General features: G+C 44.4%; 1 protein-coding gene across 5 annotated transcripts in view; it reads left to right on the forward strand.

Moving 5' to 3' along the window:
- Positions 1 to 25,591, forward strand: part of EXOC6B (exocyst complex component 6B) — a 456,321-nt gene extending 430,730 nt beyond the window's left edge. For 3 of the 5 annotated variants that reach the window (XM_075128155.1, XM_048846428.2, XM_075128158.1), the window contains 3 exons: positions 13,292 to 13,404; positions 15,196 to 15,207; positions 18,930 to 25,591. In XM_075128155.1, the coding sequence (XP_074984256.1) occupies positions 13,292 to 13,404; positions 15,196 to 15,207; positions 18,930 to 19,056 (252 nt within the window). In that variant the 3' untranslated portion in view covers positions 19,057 to 25,591. The remainder of the gene's footprint in view (positions 1 to 13,291; positions 13,405 to 15,195; positions 15,208 to 18,929) is intronic. The other 2 variants (XM_075128156.1, XM_048846429.2) reach the window with 1 other exon arrangement.
- The last annotated feature ends 198 nt before the right edge of the window (positions 25,592 to 25,789 follow it).

Raw genomic sequence — 25,789 nt, forward strand, 5'->3', positions numbered from 1 at the left:
TGTTGTAGGATTGCTGCTTTGTGAGCAACATAACTTGACTAGTAGAATGAAGGAGAGAGAGTTTCTGCATTTCGAGTCATCTGAAATGTTGTTAGTAAATAAGTTTGTGTGAATGTGTAGATAAATGTACATGTAAGTCATTGTGCAGTAAGTGGTTTCTAGTTATCAGGAGCCTATTTTTGCTCAGAAAAGTTGTCTATATCGCGGCAACATGTGGGAGGGGGCATGCAGGGGGGTTATAGTGGACGAGAAGCTGGATATGAGTCAGCAGCATGCCCTTGTTGCCAAGAAGGCCAACGGCATATCGGGCTGCGCTAGTAGGAGCATGGCCAGCAGATGGAGGGAAGTGATTAGTCCCCTCTATTCAGCACTGGTGAGGCCGCACCTGCGGTATTGTGTCCAGTTTGGTCCCCCCACTACAGAAGGGATGTGGACAAATTAGAGAGAGTCCAGCGGAGGGCAACAAAAATGATTAGGGGGCTGGGGCACATGACTTACGAGGAGAGGCTGAGGGAACTGGGGTTATTTAGTCTGCAGAAGAGAAGAGTGAGGGGGGATTTGATAGCAGCCTTCAACTACCTGAAGACAAAGGGGTCCCAAAGAGGATGGAGCTCGGCTGTTCTCAGTGGTGGCAGATGACAGAACAAGGAGCAATGGTCTCAGGTTGCAGTGTGGGAGGTCTAGGTTGGATATCAGGAAACACTATTTCACTAGGAGGGTGGTGAAGCACTGCAATGGGTTACCTAGGGAGGTGGTGGAATCTCCATCCTTAGAGGTTTTTAAGGGTCCGGCTTGACAAAGCCCTGGCTGGGATGATTTAGTTGGGGTTGGTCCTGCTTTGAGCCGGGGGTGGGACTAGATGACCTCCTGATGTCCCTTCCAACCCTATGATTCTATGCAGGGTTACGTGCCACCCAGATTTGCTGCTTGGTTTGTACTGAGCATGTTCACACTGACTGCACATGTTCAGTAACATCTGTTGAAGCTGCTGCCCTCACTCTGCTCCCCCACTTCCCATCAGCAGGTACAGGTCATCTCTGCCTGTATTTGTAAAAGGTTTTTTTTGTTTTTTGGGTTTTTTTTTTTTTTACAAAAAAGGACGATTTTCAAGTTTCTAATAGTACAAATAAATAAACAAGACCAGAGAGTCGGTTTGTATGGATATAGAGAGAGCATGGGAACTGGAGTCAGTTCTTCGGTTTTGAGCTCTGCCAATGACTTGATGTGTGGCTATGGGCAAGTCATGTATCCTCTGTGTTTTCCCCATCTGTACTGCGGGAATAGTAAAACCTACCTCAGAGGATTTGTTGTGGGGCTTTCGTTGCTTGTAAACCACCTGGGGGATGCTTAGATGGAGACACTATGTATAAGTGCTAAATAGTAGTACCTGTTTTGTTAAATTTTGGTCACTACTGACGTGCACCAGAGGTCCAAGACGGCAGATCCCATTTCCTGTCCTCTGACCATTATACTTCCCTTCTGAAAATCTTTTCAGTGTGTAAGGGCATATTTTTTGTAATTACTTTAAAAAATGAATTTTAAACTTTTGTCTTCTTCTTCCAAATTTAAAGGGCTCTAGTTAACAGCTGAAACATTCAAGTGTAAGCGCTCTTCTTGCCAGCTGCTGGTGCCCTTCTTAGGTCTGTTGTTGTAAAAATGGGGATCGGGTGATGCAAATAAGGTACAGGAGAGTTTTTGGTTTTAAGAGCTGTCAGTATTTCCAGTCCTTACCTTTTTTTTTTTTTTTTTTTCCTGATGTGAACTCTGTTTCCATAGAAATTGGTCTGGAAAGGCAGCCAGCAGCTGAGATGGAGAACTCTCTTGCAGAGTTCAGGGCTGGCTGACAACTGCAGGTGCCAGTCTGCAGAAGCCAGTGACAGACTTTAAGAACTCCTTGGCTCCTAAAGTCTGAAGAAAAAAATTTAAAGAATGAGAAGGAAAAATAACTCCTAAAGATGTTTTCCTTGGTGTGTCTCTCCCTCCCCCCCCCCCCCCCGCCCTTCCACTTTCCTGGCAAATCCTGCCTTAAAACTCCTTTCTTTGAGCACTTTCACTGCTAATCTGCATTGTGGCACAGCACACTTCCTCTCTCACCGTAATTGTATTGGGAGAGAAAAGCAAGCGGAATTTGAAGCGCAGTACAACATCTGAACAGGGGTAGTGGGGGAGGTTGTTGGAATTACAGTAGCACTGGGAGTCAGAGCACTGGATTCTCTTCCCAGTTCTGCCACTAAACTCTAGTATGACTCAATTCTCTCATGTGTAAAATGGAGATGATAATATTTATCTACTCTGCAGGGGTGTTTGGAAACTAAATTTAACATTTACCAAGCACAGAGTGTCTCTTGGATAGAAGGTGCTGTAGAAGTGCATCATATTATTAAATAGCATTCCCCAAAGAGCAGTCTTTCCTATCTCCTTTTCTGTTGTCCACTCCCGTATTGTCTATTTGTTTTATTTCGATTGTAGAATCCTAAGGGCAGGAACTTTGCCATCTTCTTTACCTGGAAAGACGGTGCCGCATAAATAATTTGATGGGCGTGACCATTTCTCAGAGTGCAAATTGGCTAATAAATCCAGCGCTGTGAACTCTTGTTAATTGCCCTTTCAGAATATTCCCTAGCCAATCAGTTGTCACTAGAGCTAACTCGGATTTTTTTAACTTTGAAATTCCAATTTTCATTAAGTTTCTCATGAAAAATGTTCACCCCTTTTCAACCAGCTCTAGATGTCACTTTATAATGGCTCTGGGACCTTGAGATTTCCCTTGAATTTGCTTTAGCGTTCCATGCAGGCACCAGTCCAGTTACTTAGTGACTGAGGCCTTGATCCTGCACCATTAAAGTCACTGAGAGCTTTGCTATGGACTTCAAGGGGCATAGGATCCATCCCTAAGAGAATTTCCAAAAATCTTCCAGATTATCACCAGAATCTGACAAATTAATTCCTGCCCATGATCTCATATTGATCTGCCATCAGACTTTTTGAATTCTGACCAGAGTTATAGCTCACCTCCAGTTCTTCAGTTTAGTCACACAGGCTCCTGGAACGTCATTTCTTTTTTGCAAACATGCTTTAAAGACTCCATAAATCAATACTTATTAACCAAAAGAAAATGCTATTTTTTCAAAAAAACAGAGATCATTTACAACCAAAAGCACACAATAAACCATATAAATAGCAGCATGTCTAAGATTTTAACAGGAATCTTGTAATAAACCTCTGAAGAAAACAGAAGATCTCACACTGTAATTTCACTATAGCTTCAAAGTAAATGGAAATCCAGGGATATTCATCCCAATAAGTTATGAACATTTACAGATGGAAAAACAAAAAACCTTTATATACAATGTGCAGACGAAAATGTTTCTGGAGTGCTTCCACTGGAAACCCAATTTAAGAAATACAGAATCTTATAAACAGACAATAATGGGTCCAAAAATAATCCAGACTGGACAGAATAGGGTGTGGTCAGTCTCAAATTTTGCTCCATTAAATTCTGGCCCTTCCGCATAACCCTTCCAGATTTTTCTCTTGTTGCTTCCAAGAATTGTTTCATTTAAAGAACTTAAAAGAAGACAGAAAAATTCAGAGTATTAAATTAGCATCCTGACTTTCTAGCATACGTACAATTTACTTTCGCTCTGTGCCTGGATTTTCCATTTGTAAAATGGGGATAATAGGACTTCCTTACCTCGCAGAGGGTTGTGAAGTTAAATGCACTGAAGATTTTGAGACACTCAGATATTGTGGCAATAGGGTTCATAAAAGAGTTTGGTTGGAATCCTGGCCGGACTGAAGTCAATGATAAAACTCTCTATGCCTTCAGTGAAACCAGACTTTCACTCTTTTCTTTTTCACAAGGAAATGAACACACACCAAATTCCTGGTGCCTTTTCTTCTTAGTGCTAACTTCGTCCAGACTCTCAGTTACTTCTGCAATCAAAAGGAGTTTTTCTTTATCTCTAAATATTATTTTCCCCGTAGGAATAATTGAAATGTCACCAAAATCAATTATTTGAATTTGCTTCTCTGTGCCTGCTGATCTTGGACTCTCTTAGGGCTTTTCAACGTTACAGAATTTTATATTGCTGACAACGGGCGGAGCTGGAACCAATGCGGAGCGTAGTTTAGCTGCAAGCGTAGACAAGGACAAAAACCATCGTCAGCACTGATTCAGCTGTATTTGTTGCAATCATCTATTGCCAAGTCTTGTCTACACTAACAGGATGATTCTTGTTAGTGTAGACAAGACCTTATGCGGTGGTTCTAAGGGTTCGTTTGAAGAAGTCCTGACCTTGCTTTGGGCGGGGTTCAATGACAGGGTGGTAAGAAGGCAAGTTCTTTCTTTATACTAGAACCCGCACTGTTGCTATCCATTGCGCAGCTCCATTGGTGACAGCAAGGGTGGGAATTTTTAAGGAAAGCTTAGTGTTAAGTAGCTTAACTTAAGAAGGTCTTTGGGCAGCATGAAGACTAAAAAACTACTGGGTACGTAAAAGGCAGCAAGCAAAAGACTGCTCATCCTCCTTGATGGGAGCAGACAGAATAAAGTGGAGACACCTGCCAGTCCATGCTGGCCAAAGGCACGTGTGAGTTAGCTGAATGGAGAGGGTTGGGGAAGAAGAGATGCTGCAGCTTTTTACAGCTGGGTCCAATGTCAAACTGCAGATGTAGATCCCTAGTGTATAGAGACGACTTCTGTTGTTTACTAGCCTCTATCTTGAAGACCAAGAGCAGGGCTGGGGAAATGACCCTATTTTAGGTTTAAGAGCCAAAGCATTAGTGTTAGACTTGTGTACCAGATGATAGTGGGAGGGTGTTAGGCTGATCTGAGCCCTGGCATGTCAGGTAAGTAGAAGACCTTGATACTATTCAGAAAAGCCTTGGCTAATATACCCCTCTAGCACAGCTGTTCCTTTTTGCTTATCCATTCGCACATTGAATCCACTCCCTACCCTCCTCCACCCCCAAAAAACCCCCATTTATTCTGAGGCAAGATTGCAGGGACCTGTTATTGGCACCGCCTAGATCCAGGTCTGACTCTTCCAGGCACCTGACTGTCTCTTGCTTGAAGATGAATCGAGTTCAACTTGATGAAAGAAATCCAGGATAACTGTTCAAATTTGTTTAAACGGGTTAAAGGATTTGCCAGTTAACAGACTTTAGTCATCTTTACCTTTTCAGCGTATTTTTTGCTAATGGTGTGTGTGTTTGTTTGAATAGTGGTTAGTGCGCCTCTGAGAGAGGCTTGTCAAGGAATAATGTTTCTGGGGACGCCTCGCAGACTGGCTTCACTATGATACACGATTCCCAAGCACCATGGAAAATCAACAAACTCCTAATAGAGATTAAGCCTGTATCTCCTGCTGTACAATGACTGGAAGGGCAGTAGGAGTGTGGAAACTAGAATTTTCCCTAATTTGGACTTTATTGAAGGGGAAGTTTATTTCCTGCTTTATTATCCATTTCCTCTCCCCATGAGTAGTTGACACATTTAAACTTTGCATCTGTGTTGGCAAAGGAGCTTCTTTTCCAGTCCTCTCACTGGTCTTGCTGCTTAATCCGAAAAGAAATAATCTCCGCACAGTGGGGCTGTGAGTGGTTTCTAGTATTAGTTTATCTGTAGTTTTATACGTTTGTTTTTAATCTTTTAAGAGGCTCAGGATGACTCTTGTGGAGCTGAAAGAAAGTGAGATGTCATCTTCAGGGGTATTTTTTCTACCATTCTGTAATTGAAAATCCATGAGGCGGCCACCAGGTTTTGGCACCACTGTGCTATGGCGACGGGCAAGTACTGAGATAATTACATGTAGTCTTGTTTTACAGAACCCAAATGCACAGTCCTGCTACATAACTGTCTCCTCAGAAGGGGAATGGTGGTCAGGAATCAAGAAATCTGTCCCTGACACACATTTCCTGTGTGACCGTACGCATCTCACTTAGAGCCTGCTCCTACTCAGGTTAAAATCAATGGAGATTTGCCTGCTAGTCAATGGGAGCAGGACTTTCACTTGTGTCCCCCTTTGTTTCCCCATCTGTAAAATGGGAATAAGAGCACGTCCCTACTCTCCCAGGGTGGGCTTGTGTGTGAGTTTGCTCATGGTCCCAGAGCACTATAAGATTCATAGGCAGAAGGCTATGGAAAGTCAAAAGCCTTCTTGTGAATTCGAGGTAGCATTGTCTTTGGGTGCTGTTGTCAAAACGGTGCCAGTTCAGACAAGAAATATATTTCCAAAAAGTCCCAGGGAGACCAGAATCTGAGAGTGGAGTCTGAGTGTGATTTGGGTGGCTGAAATTCACTGGCTGATTTCTATTTATTTATGTATATTTCATTGCCCATTCTGCCATACAGCAAACCCAGAGGTGAGGTATATCTCACACCTTCAGCCTCATCGGGTGGGGGAAGGGCCTTCGTGGTTCAGGGATCCCATCTCTGGAACTCCCTCCCTGGGCACATCCCATAGAGGCTCTCTGTAGATGGTGCAGGGCCTTCCTGTGCAGATCAGTTTTCACCTTAGACCTCATGGTTTTCCACCACATCTCAAATTCCCAGCCCCTTTCGTCCATTTTTCGTTTTTCTTTCCAAAGTGGCTACTTCTGTCTGGGCTATCAGAACCAGTTTCATCCTCTTGCCTGTGATTGTAGCGGTTAGACAGTGCCCCGAGGCTGGTATGAGTTGGGTGGAATCCATGCAGGTCAGAGTCACTAGCGAGACAGAATGAGCAAGTTCCCGCTGCAGCTGTGCTGTCTGTGGGTTTAAAAAGAACCTGATCCTTTTTCAGGCCCTAACTTTCAAGAAGGATTGAAATTGCTCTCCCCTTCCAACTATAGCAATTCTGCAGAGAGAGAGCGAGAGCGCGAGCGTGTGTGTACTTCTTCACCTCCATGGTGCACTAGTGCTGATGTGCCTCAGGTGAGCAGTCACTGATCATCTGCACGTAGCCGGGGAGACGTACGCTCTGCTCTGACTGCAGTTAGTGCAGTTTGGTAGCATAATAGGAAATACTCCCCTTTCTCCCCCCCCCCCTTTTTTTTTTCCAGTGTGTGTGCGCTGTCGAGTTTGATTTATGGACTTGAAAAGTAGACTCTTTGGTTTAAAGAATTAATGGTATTTGCATATTTTATTTTGGAATTTCCCCCAGAAGGCACATACTGAACTCTGCGAGCAGTGGGGCTGCATGAATGTCTGTGCACAAACCTTTCTTCCCCGCCCCTTTAACTTTCAGATTTAGCTGCAGAGGTGAAAAGTTTAAACAGTAAAACCAATAAAACTACATTTATGTGGCAGATAAATTGTCTCAAGACAGCTCGCCCATAGCAGTAAGACTTCCTACTTCAGGGCCTCCCTCCCTCATCGTCTAAGGAATACAAAACACTCCACTTTACAGCAAAGCTGTTCCATTGTACAGACACTGCAGATGCCTTCAAACTGGGCCATATAAAGAAGCCAGAGTGCAGAGGTGTAAGTCTGTCCAGCCCATGTACCCACAGGCCTGCCGATCTCACAAGATGGATGTGCTGTAAAATACACAGACTATCCATCACTGTTGCATTTTGGCTCCTGTCAGCCTCGATCACTGAGGGAAGGCCCAGACCTAGCAATGGCATTTGCATACATATAGGATGTTTTTTTATTTTATTTTATTTTTTTAAAATCCGCTGGTCATAGTCCCTAAGCGATGCATGGAACTGGAGATATCTAAATTACACACCAGATTGGACTAAAAAAAACCAAACAGCTCTCCCTTCTATATCATCCAGACTCACTCTGCTAAAACTTCCAGCAAAAGCCATAAGCAGATCGGCCTTGCAAAGTGTCTGGAAGGTCAACAAATTCAAACCCTCTCACCCCAGTGGGAGGAAGGTACCTTCCCTTGAAAATGCTCACTGTTCGAATCTGGCAGCTGTTAGCATGAGTGGCTGGGATGATCTCAACATGGGGAGAGTGGCAGGCGGTGTAAAGTATCCAGGACTGAAATGGGAGGATCTAATCCACACCAGCACCTTGAATTACATTCTGAGTTGAAGTAGTGGCTGGTGTAAACTACCCGCCATGTCATACACGCCCTGCAAGACATGCCACTAAGTAAGCAGCTAGCAACTGAAGATGAGAACAGTCTTTGCTTTTGCAGCCCCATGCAGAGAGCACTGCAGAAGTGCCCACGGATGAGGCAAGGTCCAGCCCCCAAAAAGGAAACTCTTCACCAAGCTTAGGTGAAAATAGCACTCTTGGCTTGTTCACTGTCACCCAGTGGCTGGCCCTTTAAGAGGAGATGGGCTGAGCCCCACTTGTGACATGGTTAGCCTGCCTCCCGCTCTGGGACCCAGTAAGGCCTCTCGGGTAAATAAGGAAGAGGCCTGGGTTGCTGGGGAGAAAAGGAAAGATGCCAGAGAAGGAAGCAAGCCCTGAGCATTGCTGCTCACTGGAGAGCAGGGAGTAGTGCCGGGGAGCCCAGGGAGGAGAGACTGAACAGAACCTGGGAAGGGCTGAAAGCTGCCAGGCCCCAGGAAGGAGCTTTGTGGCAGGGAGTGGGATTTTGCTTGGATTATCATACAAACCCCCCAAGAAGGAGGGCTGCTGGCCTCCTGAACCAGTGGGGCAAAGGGCTGGAACTATGGGGCCAACGGGTCTGTAGTCAGTAACAGACTGAATAAGATCCCAAAAGGCGAAATCTTATGAGAAGGATTCCGGTCTTAGAGTCAGTTATTGCAAAGAACGCAAGGGGGGACTGAGGAAGTACCTGCAGGGCCATCCCAGGCCACCAGGGGGCACTCTGAGATGGCACCCATCCACACACACCTTAATAAAAAGCAAGGGGCAGGTATCACGCCTGTCTCCTCAGGACGTTTCCTCTAGCTAGCCATCATCACCTCTGTCTTGCCAGGGTTGGGTCTTTGCCAACCAGCCCTCATCCAGGTCCCAGGCACGGGAAGACACTGGGAAAGCAGATACTGCACTTCATCTTGGAAAAAGATGAAGACTAACTATGTGTTCCAGACATGTTCCTTTGCAGACTAAATACGTGTTCCCTTCAGGAGGCTCCAGCTTCAACCAGCCACAACTTGGAAGCCCAACTCTGCCTTTTCAACTTCTGTTCAACTCCTTTCCCCCTCCTTGCTTCCCCTACATTTAAAAATGAGTCTCCAAACCAATGTGCTGTTTAAAAGAACACACTGTGCTGATGAAACTCCCTTTTCTGAGCATCAAGCCAAGCGCAAGCTCTCCCAAGTCCAGTGTGTGCGGAATACTACTGCTGCTCACACTCGTATCATCTCCACCCTCAGACAGTTCCACTGTCTGCCCAGCTTTACAGTGTCCAGAAGAAAACTATCCTCCTTGATTTTAACACCTATCCATGCGCTTGCTGTAGCGTACCATACGCACCTCGGGCCAGGTACTGTTCTGTTCTGGTGTCTTCAGCAGAGTTACTTTCGATTTACATCAGTGTCACCAAGGTCGGGATCTGTGTGTCGGTCTCTTTCCATTCACACCCTCTTGCCTGAGCGCTGTCGCACTGCAGAACTTGTCATTTGGAAGAGCTCCCTGTATCCTTCCGCCTCATCACTCTCCAGCTTTCTTCAAATCTCCTTTGAAAGCCTCGTCTGTGCCTCTCTGTTTTTCCCTCCCTCCGCTTTGGGATTTTATTTCAACTCCATGCATGTCACTGCCTGGCTGGGTGGAGGGTCTGGAGACACCAATTTGTATGGAAGCAAAGCTGTGCTGTTTTGTGTCTGTGTGCGCCCTGGCAATCTAGTGCGCTCCTATGTCGCTGCGTCCTGAGCTGTCAGTAGATATTATGGTCCAGTATATATATGATTTCCTGGCAGACTAACGAATCTGAAGAGAAGGTTCTGACCCCATTATTCTGCAAGTGTGTGAAACGAGAACATGAAATCATATTTAAGGATTTATCTCTTTAAGGCTTTTGAATATTTCTGTTTGGAAAAAACTCCTGCAGTTGATGTTGAACTTCAGTTTGCCGTTAACACTGACCTACTGTATAATGGCGCATAGAATTGAGAGATGGAAAAGACCTATAAGCTCCCGTCTAATCCATTCCTCCCCCCGCCAGCGCGGGATTGTTCCCCACAGTCTGTTTTCTTTGCTGTGACCTACATAGTCAAAAAGAATCTTGTTGCACATTTTTGTTTTGTACCTTGAGGTCCTCATGGAGCCAAATCCCCTTTTTTGTGTGGTGGGCTGTGTTGTTAAACAGCACTAGAGCCCGGAGGAAAACCATGGAGACGCAGGCACAATGGGCTCTCTATGGTCCTGATTTACTTCATGACGGTAACTGCTAGATAAAGTAGCTGGGCTGTTCTTCTCATGGGATCTGCCATGGCTATAGGGGTGTTGAGACCAGGGGAAGCGAGTGGGGAAGTTTGCAATCTCTCCTTCCCTCCCACCCTCCTACCCCCCCAAAAAAAGAGTCGGGATAAAAGCTAGAAGGGGGGGGCGAGAAATTAAGCATCCATAATTTTCCTGTTTAACCAGCACCTTAACTTTCATATGAGTAGGACAATGGTAATGCCTTTCTCTAGGAGAAGGGTTCTCAACCTGGGGGTCGTGAGCACCCTGCTCTTTCCATATGGTGAAATGTCCTTTCTGGGTCTCAGCTAAATGAAAGGAAGGCTCCCCATATGGAAAAGAGGGTCCTAATATGAAAAAAGTTGGAGAATCACTGCAGTAGGATAATTCAGTGTCCTGTGAAATAAGACAGCGCAAGGGAAAGTAGGGGTTGGTCTTAGAAATCTTGAGTAAATTTCCACTGCTGGAACATGGTTTCCCCCGATATACAGTTCCATTCATCAGAGCAGTTAATTTAATAAAATCCTTTACACATATACAGCACAAATGTTTTTGTCTCTCAGGATCCCAAAGTGTGGCATGAAATGTCAGTCATGAAGGATCGCTGAAATGCAGCTACTTTATCCAAAATGAATTTTTATTCTATATTTTAAATTCATTATACCAAATTCATTTGAAAAAAGCACTTTTTTTTCTGTTTCTCCAGCCGGCTTGTCTTATGTGGCCTTCTGATGCAGAATGTGCATTAAGCATATTGTTGGATGCACTGTCATTCTGATTGTCATTTTGATTGAAGTTAGGGTGTAAAAGGCACGTCTGATCATAGTTCTGCTTAATTAACACCCTCACTGCAGCCAATATCTCAAAGTTTAAAAGTGCAGCATGGGGAAGAGAAGCTTAAGCATCTTTGTGTCTGAGGCGGGAGCCAGACGCCATCCAGAAGCCTTGACATTCATAGAGGATAAACAGTGTTGTCAAGTATGACTGCAAAAGACAATCAAATTATGTCCACGAAAGATGTGGAACTGAATGTCAAGTAGGTGAACTTGAATGTCAAATATTTAAACAATGCAGCATACGTCTGCGAGGTGGGAGGGTGAAAGATCCCAGATGTCTTTGATTAGTCACTGATCTTTGGAGTTCAGGGAGGAGAGTTTGAACGTGTTCCTTTGAATCCCAGGTTTGAAAGAGGCTCTTGAGAAAACTATTCTATTAGCATGATTATTTCCTCACCCAGGATCAAGGTTAGCAGGGTCTTTGTTGACAGTGGGCAGCCATCAGGGTTTAGGGGGAACACCCGGCACAGTGCAAGTGTGTGCATGGCACATGCATGTGTTGATTTTATGACTTTGTGAAATGGTTCAGATAAGAATGTACTACTCTACACCTTTGTCCAGTGCTTCAGAACCAAGATTCTCAGACATCTGTGAAACCATCTGTCTTCCCTTCCGGCCTCCAGTTGGAACTGCCAGGACATTCCACCCAGAAACGGAACGGCTGGAAAGCACCTGCGCAAACCAGTCCAGTTTTGTAGACACATTATGCTTTGATAATGTCTGAACTTTTGGGCACCTACCTCCCCTCCACTCCACAGTAGTGGAGACCTTTGTAAAGCTCTTGGAACACTTCCAGCACTCTGGGCGACATTTTTTTGGACAAATCGTGTATTCACTGAAAAATGCAGTTTTGGTGGAACTGAAACTATTCGCAAACTTGACCCAGTGGTTTCGGCTGGGGTGAGGTGGTTTTTTTGAGAGTTAGCAAACTGGGTGTGTGCATGCCTATATGTCCCCTTGATAACTTTCAGTCCACTGATTGGGGCACTTGCCTGGGATGTGGGAAACCCAGGGGATTCAGTTTTCCTATTGACGCTGTTCCACTTTGTATAAATACTTAAATGTTCACTGGGCCAAAGAGAGAGGAGAGTGAAAATGCCTCTCTAGCCTGAAGAGCAGCTCTGTGTGAGCTTGAGAGCCGTCTCTTTCTCCAACAGAAGTTGGTCCAGTAAAAAAATACTACTTCTTCCACCTTGTCTCTCTACAGCCTGGTGATTAAGGCACTCAGCTGGGCACTAGGAGAGGTGGATTCTAATTCCTCCTCTGGATCCGGGAGCGAAGATTTGAACCCATATCATCTTCTACCTTGCAGATGAGGGCTTTAATAGCCCACTGGGCTGGATGGACCTTTGGTCTGACCCAGTATGGCTGGTCTTATGTTCTTAGGCTATAGAGCCATTCTATCTCTTTCTCTGACCCACTGAGAGAGAGAGAGAGAACAGTGCACCGCAGAATAATCTGCAGGTTGGAGCACTCACCTGGGAACTGGGAGAGCTGAGTTCTGGTGCCTGATCCAGAGTGAGGATTCAAACCTGAGACTCTCATTGCAGGTGAATGCCCTAATCACTGAGCTAAAGGTTATGACGGACGGACACACACAGAGTGGTTTGCTGGGCCTACCAATTTGCAGACAAATTCCAAACATTTTCAGAACCAAATATTTTCCCTGATTTTTTTCGGTTTCCTGGATGAACTGAAAAACCAGTTATTCACCTAGGTCTCCTCTGTAATGTGTGTGACTGGAAATATCTTCCTTGGCACAGTTCAAATGAAGTATCAGGTAATGTAGTTGAAGAAGGGAGGAACTTAATATGACTTTAACATCTGTATATAGATGGTCTTGTGATTATGGTAACAGGACACCGGGTTTCTATTCCTGGCTCTGGCACTGACTTGCTTTGTGAATCTGAGCAAGTCAGGTAACCGCTGCGTGCCTCAGTTTCCCCTCTGTAAAATGGAGGTAGTGTTTACCAAGCTTGCTAGGGGTGCTGTGAAACTAAATTAACTCAGGTTTGTAAAGCATTTTTAAAATTCTTCTCCAAGAGATCCTGCTAGCCTGATCCCTTGGTAGCTTTTAGTTGGAGCCTCTGATCTTTTAAAAAAAATGTATTCATCACATGATGGGTTTGTTTGTTTGTTGCAGCTTCTAGATCTGTTCATCCAGTGGGACTGGTCGACGTATTTGGCTGACTATGGGCAACCCACATGCAGATATCTTCGTGTGAACCCAACGACAGCCCTTATCCTGTTGGAAAAGTGAGTATGGCTCAAGACATTCTTTTGATGGTTTCAACTGTTGTACTTGCTTTAGCAATGCATTTCATTATTCACACTGACTACTCTCTGCTGATCTCAGGTAAGCGGAAAATTGCTTGCTAGCAGATATGCCTACGTTCAAAGGGTCAATCTTGCACCCTGGTGTGTGCAGTGGAAGAGTCCCTCTGGCAGCTAGTCCCTCTATTTCACACTAACTGGAGCTGCATTCTACGTATCACCATGCCTTCAAGCAATTTCTATTCTATATAGGTTTTATACCGATATATTTTTAAATTGGGACACACATTCTGCTTTACTTTGAGCAGTTTCCTCATAGTATACGTAGCTTCCCCTGTATATGTGTGTGTGTGATGTGGCCACCAAAAGGAGTCTTATAAATTGATACCTTTTAGGTTTTCACAGCTTTGCATGCAATGATGTGTTGTTAATGGGCTGCAACTACCCTGTAGGGAAGACTAGACAGTTTCACACTAGGGATGCTAAGAGCTCCCAAGTGGCTGTGCCTTGAGGTTAGTCTTTAAAAGACATGATCCTTCTGAAGATCTGGGGCAGCCTGGAGAGAGAGCACCCTTTGCTTCCCTCGTTCCTCAGCTGTAGGCAGCTCCAGGTGGCTAGGGCCAGTAATGCTAGCCACCCCTACCTCCCTTAGGCACCTTTGAAAATCCCAGTCTAAGTGTTGAAAATTGCTGGTTACCAATGTTAGGGTTCACCTCCACCTTAGATGCCTGTGTTATTTTTGTAATACCCCCAACGTATTTGAAGGCTGTATTCTTTTTGCATCTTGCTTCGCGCGGCCCTTCAACTGCTTACCAGCAATCCTCAAAAAATATGTACCCTGACATCATATGGGTGGGAGTAGCGAATTCCGCACAGAATTGTAATGTGGCCGTGTATCTGTAGAACGGGGGTTAATTGAAACTTGTCAAGTGTACAGCACTGTACATAGGTGCTGAGTGTTATTCAGGGCATGGTAATAACCATCTGCATAAAAGGCTTGGTTCACACTCTGGCAACAGCTGTGCTTTAGCGGGATGCAGCTCACCCCAGGCAAAGTGCTAGGCAAGTGGGAGCTGCAAGGTGCACATAAATTAAGTGACTGAAATCGATGGAAAGTGAGGAATCCACTCCCTGGTCAGTCAGGAATTAGTCTGCTTAGCTGGAAACCCTTGGGAGGGGAGGGAGGAGATCTCCTTACGCTTGGCACTTACAACACACTTCACCCATGTCTCCATATCACCCATGAACATCAGTCCTGTGTAACGAGTATTTCTTTCAAAAAGCCACAACAAATAATTCCACCTGCCAGCGTCACGAGACTTTCCTCATTTTGATCGAGTCAAAGTGAGTTTCACATGTCCAGTTGATTTGCCAGACCACACCCCTGTGCATCAAACAGCTTGGCACATACCTCAGCTAAGTGATTGTAAGGTTCATGCTGACATTCACATGCTTGGTTCCACAGCCTCATTTACACCCCCCGTCAGACTCTAGGCCCCTTGTGTATAACGTAGCGCTGACTCCATCTCGCATCACCAGTCCCATTGGCTTCTAAAGCGTATGCTGTCTCAATGACTCGTGAGGAGTTCCACACTGAACTCCAGTCATTGACTTTACGCGTGTACATTTCCTCTCCTCCCCCAGACATCGAGACCAGAATTCCAGCCATACCTGTACGGACCTAGCTTTGCCAACAGGACAGTCTGATCTGGTGGTTAATTTTTTAACTTATTTTCATGATTATCTCTTTTCCTAATCTCACCTCTTTCGTAGGATATCGCGAGTGTAAGTATGCTGCTCGTTTGGGCTTTTACGTTCACCTTGCAATGAATCCTTTATTGTTTGATTTAAGTGGAGCACTAAACGATCTAAATGCAAGCTCTATTTGAAACCGTTCCCCCCGGTAACACTATCGTCTCAAATGCACTAAATAACAACTAAAAGAGAAGCTTTTACTGTGTCGCTTTTTTATGGATTAATTTCAACAAAAGTTGACTCAATCTGAGGTGGTGTTGGCTGGGATGGGGACAAAGTTTAACTTTCCTTTATTTTTGTTGTTAACTCTCTTGTGGTCGTGCCTAGAGGCCCCATTGTGCTCAGTGCTGTGCAGACACATCATAAAAGGGACAGTCCTTACTCCAAAGAGCTTACGATTCCAGAAGCACTGTTTGGTCACTCAAAAAAAAAGATTGCTTTTTTGGAATGATAGAGTACAACCCTCAACCAAAATTCTCTATGCGTGCTTTTGCTTTCCATCTACTACAGAATCAGGAATTTTCCACAGCCTGAAGTTGAAATGGACTTGACTCATGAATTCAGCAATTTCACCAGAACACTGATGGCTAACCACATGGGACTGAGTGAAAACACATAGTTATGATCAAACTTTGCCCTCAGTGCTGGTGTGGACCCTCAGACATGATTGGGACTCTAGAATGCACATTTTAAATACAAAATTTGGCCCTTAGGAATGTGTGGAAAGGGTTTTAAAAAAAGAGGGTCATTAGATTCCTCTAGCCAGATAGAGGTGAAATTACTTTGTATGCATGGGTTAATATGAATCACGTAGTTTACACAAGCCCATGTGCTTCAGTTTATGGATTCAAATCTATGTCCAGAGGAAAGAAATCCAGCCACATACAAGTGGTAGTACAGGCTCCCAGTTTAAATAAGCTTTGCTGCCCACAATGTTTTGAATACAGATAAAACTGCCAAAGGAATGCACAGATGTTTTTAAAAAAAATCATTACAATGCTGCTTTGTCACTTTTCTAGGTAACGATTGCCATGGCAAAGCAAAATAGCATCGTATTGCATCAGCAATAGATGCGCGTCATCCAAAGGTCCCAGTATACTATTACACAGCTGCTGGAATCGGAGTTAATTACATTATACACCAGACATCTAAGACTCCAATCCTACAGTTGACATCAGTCGGAATCTGCACAGGCTCAAGAGTCTGTCGGCCCAGTACCGATGGCAGGATTAAAACCTGTGTTATCATATCAAACAGTAATCAAATATAAAAACTCAGCCATCTCCAAAAAGTGCATGTTTTCTTTCTATGGCATACCTCTTTATACTCCGTGTCAGCTAGTAAACTCAAGTAATATTCTTCCAGAGGCTGCATTCTGCCATAGTTTAGAACAATGCATTGTCGTTATTCTATGCAGTCCCAGTCATGGACTATACAAGGCTTTCACACACCTTCAGTTTCCGTAGTTTACTTAAATCTTTGGGGAAATAATTCCATCTGTTAACATCCAGCTTTTCAAGAACTTTGGATCCAGCCCCAAATGTAAGAGCTCAAGTTTATCTGTCTTTGTCACAATAATCAGCATGTTGACAATGTCAGTGGACACAATAGTTTTATCGATTTTACTCATTGTGGGCCTGATCCAGCAATTGGAGCCATGCAAGCTGTCTGTTTGCAATCACTCAGAGCCCCCTAGGACACTTTGAAGATGCATGGTGCTAATATAAGTGCTAATTATTATTTTAAATAACACTTCAAAGCATGAAACATGAAATCTGTAGCATTAAAAATATTGTGTCCTGTAGCAGTTAGCAACACTAACATCTCCCATCATGTACACACTCCCTGATTAATGTCATGGTGCTTCCGGCAATCACACTCTTTCGTTTAAGATGTGCACTAAAGCATTTGTTTTGCTGAGTAAAATCGTCACAAGCTATATACAGTAGTTTAAAAAGCACTACCACTGTAAGTTCCTGTCTTCAGGCATTTATAACATTAACAAATGATTATCCCTTGGGAGAAAGGTTATTGTTGTCCTTGTTAATAGTTCCAAGGTTTGTGGTTTTTGAATGTTTCAGATTCCACTTTTTTCCTGAGATTGGAACATGAAAACATAGTGGATTTTTTATCTGTCAGAGGTGTTTCAAGAGGGGTTTCTGTTGTTTCTTGATTGGATGACTCAAAAGCCTCTAATTTGGATAATTGCAAATTTTCCAGGGACTAATATCACTGTTTCCCCATTTGAGTGCTCAAAGCTAGACACCTCAATCCATATTTAGACAGCTAAATAGGAGTTTAGCACCTCTGAAAATCAGATTGCTTTTTTGCCTAATTTTAGGTATCCAAGTCTGAAAATGGGTGTGCCTTGCCCAAGGACAATTACCTCTGACATGCCTGATTGCAAAAAAAAATTTTTTTTAATGGTGGTATAAAACAGTGGTGGCTTTTTGAGGCCGCCAGGCTGGATGTTCGTTAGGATGTCTAGTCCCCTGCATATGTACCTAGAGCCTTGGATGGGATTGTACGCGGAGCAGTTACACTTCTATTTTTAGCATAGTAACTCAGTCTGAACTAGCACAAGTATGTCTTCTCATGCTGGAAATTACACCTCCAGCTTGACATACAGAGTACCCTTATCTGCTTTGAATCCAGAACATTGCTATCTCCAGCTGCTTTGTAAATGGGCTTGGAGTGCCACTTTTTGTCAACCTTACATGCCTACTCTAGCTGTCACTGGCCTCCAATGTTATACGCTCTGCCCATGTGCATAGAGACCATGCATAGCTAGCGCTTTAACTATGTAGCCAGGCACAGTGCCCCCTACGTGTGCATATACAAGCATGCATGAATCTGGACCTCCGCATGTTGGAAGAAATGTAGCTGCATCTGTTTCACTTTCTGACCCACAATTATCATCTCCTCCTGTCTTTGGCGTAGTTGGAGATCCCAGCATCTCAGGGAAGATGCTGAGACAAATAAAAGTGATTTATTTTCATATTTAGACTTTTAATAAAAATGCAGGCATCAAGAACATATTCCTAGATCAGGGAAACCAATGCAGAAACTCAACGTCTATGTAAAATTGCATAATCTTTTAAATTCATGAGTCAGGAACTTGGGGGGCCTCACAGAAGCTGTGAAACTCAGCCACGTGTGATGTATATTTTAAGTTGTAAAAGTTAACGCCTTATGCATAATTCCAGATTTCTGAATTTCCTGACTCTTGCGCAGTTGAAACCTGAACCGTAGCATTGCAATATTGTCATTTATCACTTAATAAGAGTTTACATGGACACAGCAAAATAGATCTAAGCAAGGGAAAGGGAACTAGATGAGCATGAACCTACACGGTGCTTTGGCATTAAGGTACCACATAAATAAACATTCTGCCATGAGACTGGCCCTTTTTTGTGACTGCACAGTTTCAAGAACAAATCTGTAGATGTTTTTGTACAATGGAATGCCTGAGCATGATATTCGGCGCTGGCTTTGTACGTCCTTGTTTGCACCCAGATCGTAGAAGCGAGAGATTGGAAAGACCTTCTAGAGCATCTACTATCCCTCTGGCAGTGCAAAAATGTCACCTTACCGTGGATGTGTCAGATATTAAACTACTGTATGAACAGAACTGTCCTTGAAAGCCAAGGGAAAGGCAGGCTTGCTGTTCTGTAGGAGTTTTTCTTAAATAGGGTACCTAGCAGTGATGTAGGAGATGAAGTAACCTGACTGGTTGTTTCCACTCTGCACAGGATGAAAGATACCAGCCGTAAGAACAACGTCTTTGCGCAGTTCCGGAAGAATGAGAGGGACAAGCAGAAGCTGATAGACACTGTGGCTAAACAGCTCCGAAGTCTGATCAACAGCCACCATTTGTGAGGGTAGTCAGCTGTTTGGGATGGGATATTGGGATTTCAGGGCAGTGCTAATCTCTGCACTGCAGCCTCCCTGCACCTGAATTTGGGATTCCTGTTTAAAGAGAATATGTGTATTTTTTTATTCACGTGTATAGTATTCATGGAACCAACCCTTACAAAAAAGTGTTGCTAGGTGAATAATCAAAGGATGGTATCGCAGCATGGTGTGCACTGCTGCAGCGAAGGGTGGGGTTGTGGGTTCCCACTATAAACTCCTATTTTCAGGGGTTTATAACTTGACCGTAAAGGCTGAAACTTGAGATAAAAGTTCATGCCCAGATAATTTTCGTAACCAAATTCAGAGAATCCATTTGACTTTTCTTTTCTTAAGTTATTCAAGTGCAGAAAAAAAGTGTAGGGAGCATTGTGGCTCCAATGCTTTTCTTCCAGGCCCGTAGCTCAGCTGCACCTTTGCAAATGGAGAGAGAGCTGCTTGAGAGCTCCTACTGCAGATGAGTGTATTTAGGAAGGGAGGGCAAACAAATGCAAAACCATTCACTTTGCTTTGTTGATGTGCATGCTAACTTCATCTGTAGTTTGCAGACTCCTGGCAGGAGAAGTACACTAAACAGATCCATCAGGTCTGTAATTGGACCTGCTGAGCAGGGCTGGACACTGTAATCTGGAATAACTCGTTAGGAGCTGCTGTTGCCTTTTGCAAAGACACTACCTGGAAGAGCTTGAGAGCTACATTGTCATCAAATGGGGTTGGAGAGAGCCACAAAATAATTCTGCTCCACCGTCCTGACCTTGTGGTGCCAAGTTTACCGTGGGATGTTGCTTTGTTGTGATTCAGCGTAGTCCTGCGATGCTAACGTTGCAGGGAAGAAAATCAGCGCTCTGCAAACAACGTGAGGACATCATGCCACAATTTTGCCTTTCTCTGCAACTCCGTTGGATGCTGTCCCCTGTCTTCCCCCTTCCTGAATGTTTGGAGGGACATCCCAGTGACTCCACTTTGTTTGCTCAGTGCTCCCCACAACCTGAGTTTTGCAGTGCGCAGGGCCCTGCTGTTACTAGCATAACTCTGAACAGACTCCTGGGCACTCCCGAGTCGCATGGGACTCTAAGAGCACTCCACTGAGTATTCTAGCCCAAATATCCACTTGGTAAAAAGTGCCTAAGGGCAAAATTCTCCTCTCTTGTCTGTAGCAAGTATCTGTTCCATATTCCTCCCTCCTCCTCTGCATAAGGCTCCCATTGAAGCCAACTGGAGTGCTTAAGTACAGAATGTATGCTGGCAGGGAAATTCACTCTGCCTGATAGAGGAGACTTTTGCCCTTACCTTGTATTTAGCTACTAGACTGTAACTACTCGGGGGGGGTGGGGGAGACATCTAGCGGGTCCGTCTTTAATACCAAATCCAGATACAAAAATATTCGAGTGTTAGAGAGTCCTTTTTCTGTAGGAGCAGGCATGCCAAGCTCCATATTTGCCTAAAACTGTAATAGCATTACGGGGAGCCATTAAGATCTTTAATGTATACATAACCACATAAGTACAGGGGTTTTTTTTACATCGGTTTAAATGAGTTGGGTTGTTTTTATTCACACCGCAGTTATTTTTTGAAGAAGCCAATGCACCTTTTCTAACCTTCGGGGAGAGATTTCGTTTTTACCCCTTTCTCCCTCAAGGCTTCGTATCATGCAGGTGACGGAAGTTGTTTAAATACGCTGCACAATGCAAATTGTCTGTAATATGCAAGGTGATGGCTGGCTCTCCGGGCCGCGTTCAGTCCCTCTTCCTTTCGACCAGGCGTGTTGACTCTGCGTTCCCTGGCTGCAGTGCTGGTGCCGCTGTCCAACACGTATTTAAGCACAGGGTGGACAAGGAGGTTATTTTGTATTTGTCTTTCCTAATGACGATTTTTTCCAGTGTTCCTCAGCAATGCGTTTTTTATAAGGGTACGTGTTACTTACACCTGAATGTCAATAGCCACGTTTGTAAGCAGCGAACTTCTACTACTGGCTACATCCAAGTGATGGGATAAGTATGCGGGGACTTTTTTATACTTGGGAGGGCTGTATATTGGCATTTCCCTTGTATTTCCTTTTTGAATATAGCTTAAAAACGCTTCCAAAGCACAGGTTCTGAAGAATGGTGAAAGCGACGTGGGTGAGTTGGAAATTGGCATGGGTGGAAAGGGACCTGCAGCAGCTAGCTGGAGGGATCTGCAAGCCAAAGAACTGCTCTGCAAGCAAACGTTTTCCTCAGCATGGGGGGCACAGATGTGAACTGGACTGGTTCCCCGTTCAGACCCTACACTAGCTCTAAAATGCTACATCTGGCCATGCTCCAAACTGCCAGCAAGGAGTTCCGTGTTCTGCCCCGTTCCTTTACATTTCGACGTAGAAACTTGTACTGTGCCCAACGAGATTGTAAAGGTGGTGCCGGCAAACCCAGCTTCTCCCGTGTTGCATGCAGACTCCTCTGCGGTGGCAAGCTCCTGGGTTCACCTGACTTGATGAAAACAGCTGGGAGTCTGACTGCCCTGAACCCACCCCACCTGCAAAGTCTTGTGAGTCACTGGTTGCAGCAGCTAGATAGACAGTGCTGTCTCCAGGGGAGAATCTGCAGCATCTCTGGTTCCAGGGTGCTGCTCAGTGCAAGGGGAGAATTCAGAAGCTTCTGGGACAAAACGATCTGCAGTGAAAACTAGTCTTAGCAACTGAAAAAGGGAAACAGCAGAGCTGCTCTGAAAATCTAGTGTAAGGGCCAGAAGGCCTGGTTTCTTAGCAAACACAGGAAGTGTCACCAGACGCATCACCAGTCACAGTTCCCAGTACTCTTGCAAAGCTCTGTCCCATCAGAATCAAACACAAAGGGACAAAGATGTGATTTACTCCTCCCACAAATGGAAAAGGCAGGTTTTTCCCTTCTACTGTGCTGTCACATTCTGCAGGGCCATGAAGAGGGATACTTCTCGGATGCAGGAGGCAGGGACAGGTCGCGACATACTGAGCATCAAACATGCATCCGATGCAAGAGAAACTTCCTGCATTAAAATAAATATAGAGGGTTTTTTTTAACATCAAAAACCCATGGCAGCCCCGTGCTGAAAAAAATAGGAGAGATTGGAGTCCACAAGGCACTTAAGGGCCATAAATAGTAACGAGCACTTTAAAATCTTTTGGAATCGTACTGCTGCAGCTGCTGGCAACAGTATAAATGAGCATCAGCAGGCATGACAAATAAGGCGCTCTGGCATTTCCAGTTTCTTATTAGGAGGAGGAGAGACTGTCAAACACAATTTTTAATCGCATTTGTCAGCCACTGACTTTGCTGCTGGGCCGGGTGTAGGTTTTGCTGGTGGTGGTGATTTTTTCTCCACTCCTTGTTGAATGATGGGGTGGGGGGAGTGGGAAACGCGCCCCTGAATGTGTAGCTCAGGCTGATAACTAGGGGAGGGGTTTTGCTGAAGTAGGTGTTAGCAGAGAAAAGCCGCCAGCTGTTAGATTCATGCTTCATGCTTTAAAATTCAGAGTTATTCCAAGGTGTAGGCTCCATTTTCAACCGTGAGAGGTTCCACTTGGTGCCTAATTAATATAAAAAACAAGGTAAACAGAATCCCTGAGCCAAACCTTTCAGCTGTGACCCCAGCCAGCACCAAACCTTCCGTGACCTGAAGCTGGGCTCTCTGTCCTGTCTCCACCAAACTCGATTTAAAGAGGAGTACAATGGCCTGTACAGAGTTGAAAAAGCTAGGAAATGAATGCTACTTGGAGAGGCCATGGAAAACGCCTGGACCAGGATCATGGGAACTGGCTCTGGCGTTGAGGATTTTCTGCTGGGAAAGCAGCCCCCGCCAAGTTGGAGATTCAGAGAGTCTCTGATTTCAGGAGGTCAAACTCCTAACCACAAGTCGCTTAACGGGGATGAAAAATTGAATTTTGGTGCTCTGTTCCTAATTAACTTTTTGTTCCAAGAGATGCAGTTCGTCCCTTCAAAATAAAATTAATCTTTTAAACAGATTGCTTAAAAAGCTTTGGAAGACGTTTAAAGTCCCCTCTAACTCTCTTACTAATTATTTGTATCCTCTGATATGAATGGTAGTGCTTATGAAGGAAAGATTATTATAAATGTACAAGACGGGGGCAGGAGCAGAACCCACCACTCTAATGATAGACCTGTGCCCCCCAAATCAAACAATGCTGCTATTAATGTACCCACGTACATATATGAACATCCCTTAGGTTTTTTAAGTCATGCTACAGAAGACGGGGTTATTTTTCCCCCTGCAAAGATGTCTAAGTACCAGTTGAAGACAGTTCCGCTCCCTGAGAAGTACCCAGGTATCTTCTTTGTAAACTTAGGTGACACACTTCTGACAGCCTATGCGTTGGGAATAGGTTTTGTATTTTCTTTAATGCACTAACTTACAGACACATTGTACCAGTGCGTAGAGAGGGGTGTATGTTGTGTGTGTGTGTGTGTGTTCATTCTCTAGTGCTGGAGTTCAAGTCATAAAAGCTCTTAGCAGTTTTGCACTTTGTTTTGAATCTGACCACAGTTCTATTCTCTGGTGGGAAAGCTGTCCATTGCATTGTTCTGTATTTGTTAAAAGCTAGGCTGTCCGTGCAGATACGAAAATGACTGCGTTAACAAATGTCAGATCTGCTAGATTTGACATTTTTTGTCCAGTTCTAAAACTGTTTGTGGGACACTGAGTTGCATTCAAAACTGATTCTTAGATGGAGGCATTACAAGTACTGCCAAAGACTCCATGTATGGATGGATGTGTGGGTGGGAGGGCCTGGTACCCCATCCAAAATCTGCTAGCATGGATCAATAACCTTGGCCTTCAAAGACTTCTCTGTTCCCTTTCTTATGGTTCAGTTGGAATGAGTTGTCAACAACAAATCAGAGTTTGATTTCCAGTCCCAAGGCAAAGCCATTCTGAGTGTAATATAATTTATCTCTGCACCAGACTTAAATGCAGGGAAAATGGGCAAGCAATGGTGAATTGGCAATGGGAGTTACTTTCACCTCCCAAAACTCTGCTGATTAAAGGGGGTTGGGGGCAACTCTTTTTCTGAAGCAGCGACCAATTCTGCCACATTTATCTTCACTTTGCCATTACTGTATCTCTAGATCGTTTCTTTCCTAGCTTCGGAATTCCTCTTAAGTCACTGCCTGGCTTTTTCTAGTTGGTTCCAGTTTTAGAACTTGCAAGGAGACTATGCAATGGAGAACAACCATTTTCCATTTGTCCCACCCATGGGCTGGGCCAGTTCAATTAGACATACACCTAATCAAAGAAGAACATGTTCCAAGGCTTAGTTTACTCCCCCCTCACTTTCAGAACCAGTTTCTACATGCCCTTGGGATACCAAAATGCCTTGGCTCCCCCCTCCCCCTCCAGCGATGGGGTGTAAATTGCGTTTTATCCCAAATCTTGGGAGGCAAAGGGAACCATCTAATTAATGAATTCAAGGTGGGAAAGACTCTCCATGTTGCAAACTCTGAGCCGTTTTCATGGGTTTTGTTTTTTAAGTGGGATGATTCTGTGGATGTCTGCATTTGTGTATATAGGGGGTGAAGTGCTCACACAACGAACCCTAGACTAAGGGATCACACAGAGTTTGCCCCACACCTGTGGCATAGGGGTGTAAATGGCAGAAGACACTTGCTGTTGCTGCTTGGTTTGTTTTTTTTCACCTGATCCCTCCCAAACAAGGCCTGGTCTTAACGCCCAAATGTTGGGTTATAACATGGTTGTGAAGAGTCGAGTTAGCTGACACAATGCTGATTGTGACTGCGGTTGGGAGAGGTTGTGGTCAGCATGCTGTTAGCTAGTCATGGTTTAAACCCTGGTTCCAGCTGGGTTTAATCACAAGGAGCTGAAACGATGCATCTGTTCCACATGTCCACTTGATCCTGCCTTTGCCCTTGTTAGACACATGGGCCTGATTCTCATTTACAATGAGGCTCCTTTAAGCTGCCAGAGTGGTGTAAAGGGGCCTTGGCATAACTGAGGTTCAGACCAATGTGACCCTGAGCCTGCCCTCCAACTGCTCTGAATTTAGAGGGACAGCCCTGCAGACCTTTCTATCTCAACCATTCTGTGCTCAGTGAGGTCGTGCTTCTACTTAATCGGGATTTACATCTGCACTGAATTGCTTTCTAACTACGTTTGACCCTCTGATTTTACCTCCCTGTCCCGTCCCCGCCATGCACCCCTCAGTGTCCACTGGCTGCTTGTATTGCCTTTATGGGCAGGGGATGGGAGGGGAGGTTTATTTTATAACCTAATGTGGTGAAAACCGCTTTTTTTGCACAAGTCGTTGCACAATAAGGGGAATATTTAGTAAATTAGGTTTAACTTTAAAGGGAACATTTTTTTTCCTAAAAACTCACTAGCGGAGCTACTGATTAAAAATGGACTGCATGGTTTACAGATTAAAATGCATTAGAAATTAGCATGTTGATTTCAACTGTACATTTATCCTATTGTAACTTCTATTAAATAATACATCATATAAATCTGGTTAAACGTGTGCTGGAATTCTGTGTGTTTGTTAACTTTGATCACAAGGCAATTGACTGCATGAATTGTGAGTGAATTTCATACAGAGTGCTTCACGGAGGGGGCCAAAACCGGTGGACTGGGAGCAGGATGATGGGTAATTGCTCACTTTGACCTACGGGATGGCTTCCGTTCTCTCTCTCCTCTTCACTGTGTATGGAGGCTGCTG

This window comes from Caretta caretta, chromosome 4 (genome assembly GCF_965140235.1).
Source record: "Caretta caretta isolate rCarCar2 chromosome 4, rCarCar1.hap1, whole genome shotgun sequence".
In the NCBI taxonomy this organism is placed as follows: Eukaryota; Metazoa; Chordata; order Testudines; family Cheloniidae; genus Caretta; species Caretta caretta.